Here is a 1,507-nt window from a genome sequence, read left to right as displayed (position 1 = left end):
ATATATGTATATATATCAGCTTGAGTACTTTTGTGTCTGTTGGTGCAATTAAGTAAGAAGCTTCACAACCACTACCATGCGTATGTAAATGATAATATATACTTACATGTTTTATATCACATCCTGCTGTCTTTTTAGTAGGCTATGTACATATGATTGTGATGTGCAGTACTTATCATTGCCATTGACCAAAAGCGATGGTCTATGAGCAGTTGCGTATAGCTCGTTGCAGCTGTGGCGATAGGCATTCCTGCCGTACTGTGATCCTTGTAACTCCTGCTGGACTATGATTCTTGTTCATATATTATGTGCATATCCTATGTATCTAATCCATGCAAGTGCTGCTGGACTATGATGTCTGTACATCTATTATCTATGACTGTGATTCGTGTACATATAGTATCTATGACTGTGATTCTTGTTCATATATTATGTGCATATCCTATGTATCTAATCCATGCAAGTGTTGCTGGACTGTGATGGTTGTACATATATTATCTATGACTGTGATGGTTGTACATATATTATCTATGACTGTGATTCGTGTACATATAGTATCTATGACTGTCCTTCTTGTTCATATATTATGTGCATATCCTATGTATTTAATCCATGCAAGTACTGCTGGACTGTGATGCTTGTTCATATATTATCTATGACTGTGATGCTTGTACATATATTATCTATGACTGTGATGCTTGTACATATATTATCTATGACTGTGATGCTTGTACATATATTATCTATGACTGTGATGTTTGTACATATATTATCCATGACTGTGATCCTTGTACATATATTATCTATGTATCTAATCCATGCAAGTGCTGCTGGACAGTGTTTCAATACATCATACCCGAGTGGCCAGGGTGTGAATGAAGGATCCTTCCATTGCCATTATTCGCATTGTAGGTCGGATAAGAAATGTGACACGCGTGACACACCCAACGACATGGCAGCTGACATGACACGTGACATGACATGCGACATGACGCGTCACGGAACAGTCACTGTGCAAACGAGCCACACCACGACAACGGACACAGACACAGCAGATAGCACAGAACACTACAATTGAACGGATAATAAACAAGCATATGATAAAGCAGATAACATAGAACAATAAAAATGAGCGGATAATAAACAAGCACATGACACAGCTGACGCCTGACCCACTCCACGCCCTGCGACACCACACCTCACCAGAAGACACACATCAGCAGCACATCAGTCCACCCACCGTTACCTGGCGCACCCACAAACAAGTCTTCGTCCTCGCTATCGGCCGTATTATCCACATCCACATCCAATGAATCCACACGTGGCGTGACTGTCTTGGCACCTGCATGCATTTCATTCTCGATCTCGGCTGCAACGATGGCTATGTTGTTCATCGCGCGCTGGGTCAGACCACGATAGCCAGAGAGCGCCTGATCTATGTATGTAGTAGATACAAAAATGGATGCTGCTCGGTCTACATATATATTTCATATATATATATATATAT

General features: G+C 40.7%; 1 protein-coding gene across 1 annotated transcript; it reads right to left on the bottom strand.

Moving 5' to 3' along the window:
* Window positions 1–1,215: 1,215 nt before the first annotated feature.
* On the bottom strand, window positions 1,216–1,437 carry SARC_15961 (hypothetical protein; the record flags this gene model as incomplete). The annotated part of the gene is made up of 1 exon (XM_014289924.1): window positions 1,216–1,437. A coding segment is annotated over exon 1 (179 nt), but the record flags the coding sequence as incomplete, so codon positions are not given.
* Between the last annotated feature and the right edge of the window lie 70 nt (window positions 1,438–1,507).

The sequence above is a fragment of the Sphaeroforma arctica genome (assembly GCF_001186125.1).
Source record: "Sphaeroforma arctica JP610 unplaced genomic scaffold supercont1.7088, whole genome shotgun sequence".
NCBI classification, from domain to species: domain Eukaryota; class Ichthyosporea; order Ichthyophonida; genus Sphaeroforma; species Sphaeroforma arctica.
This window is presented reverse-complemented; position numbering and strand designations above follow the sequence as displayed.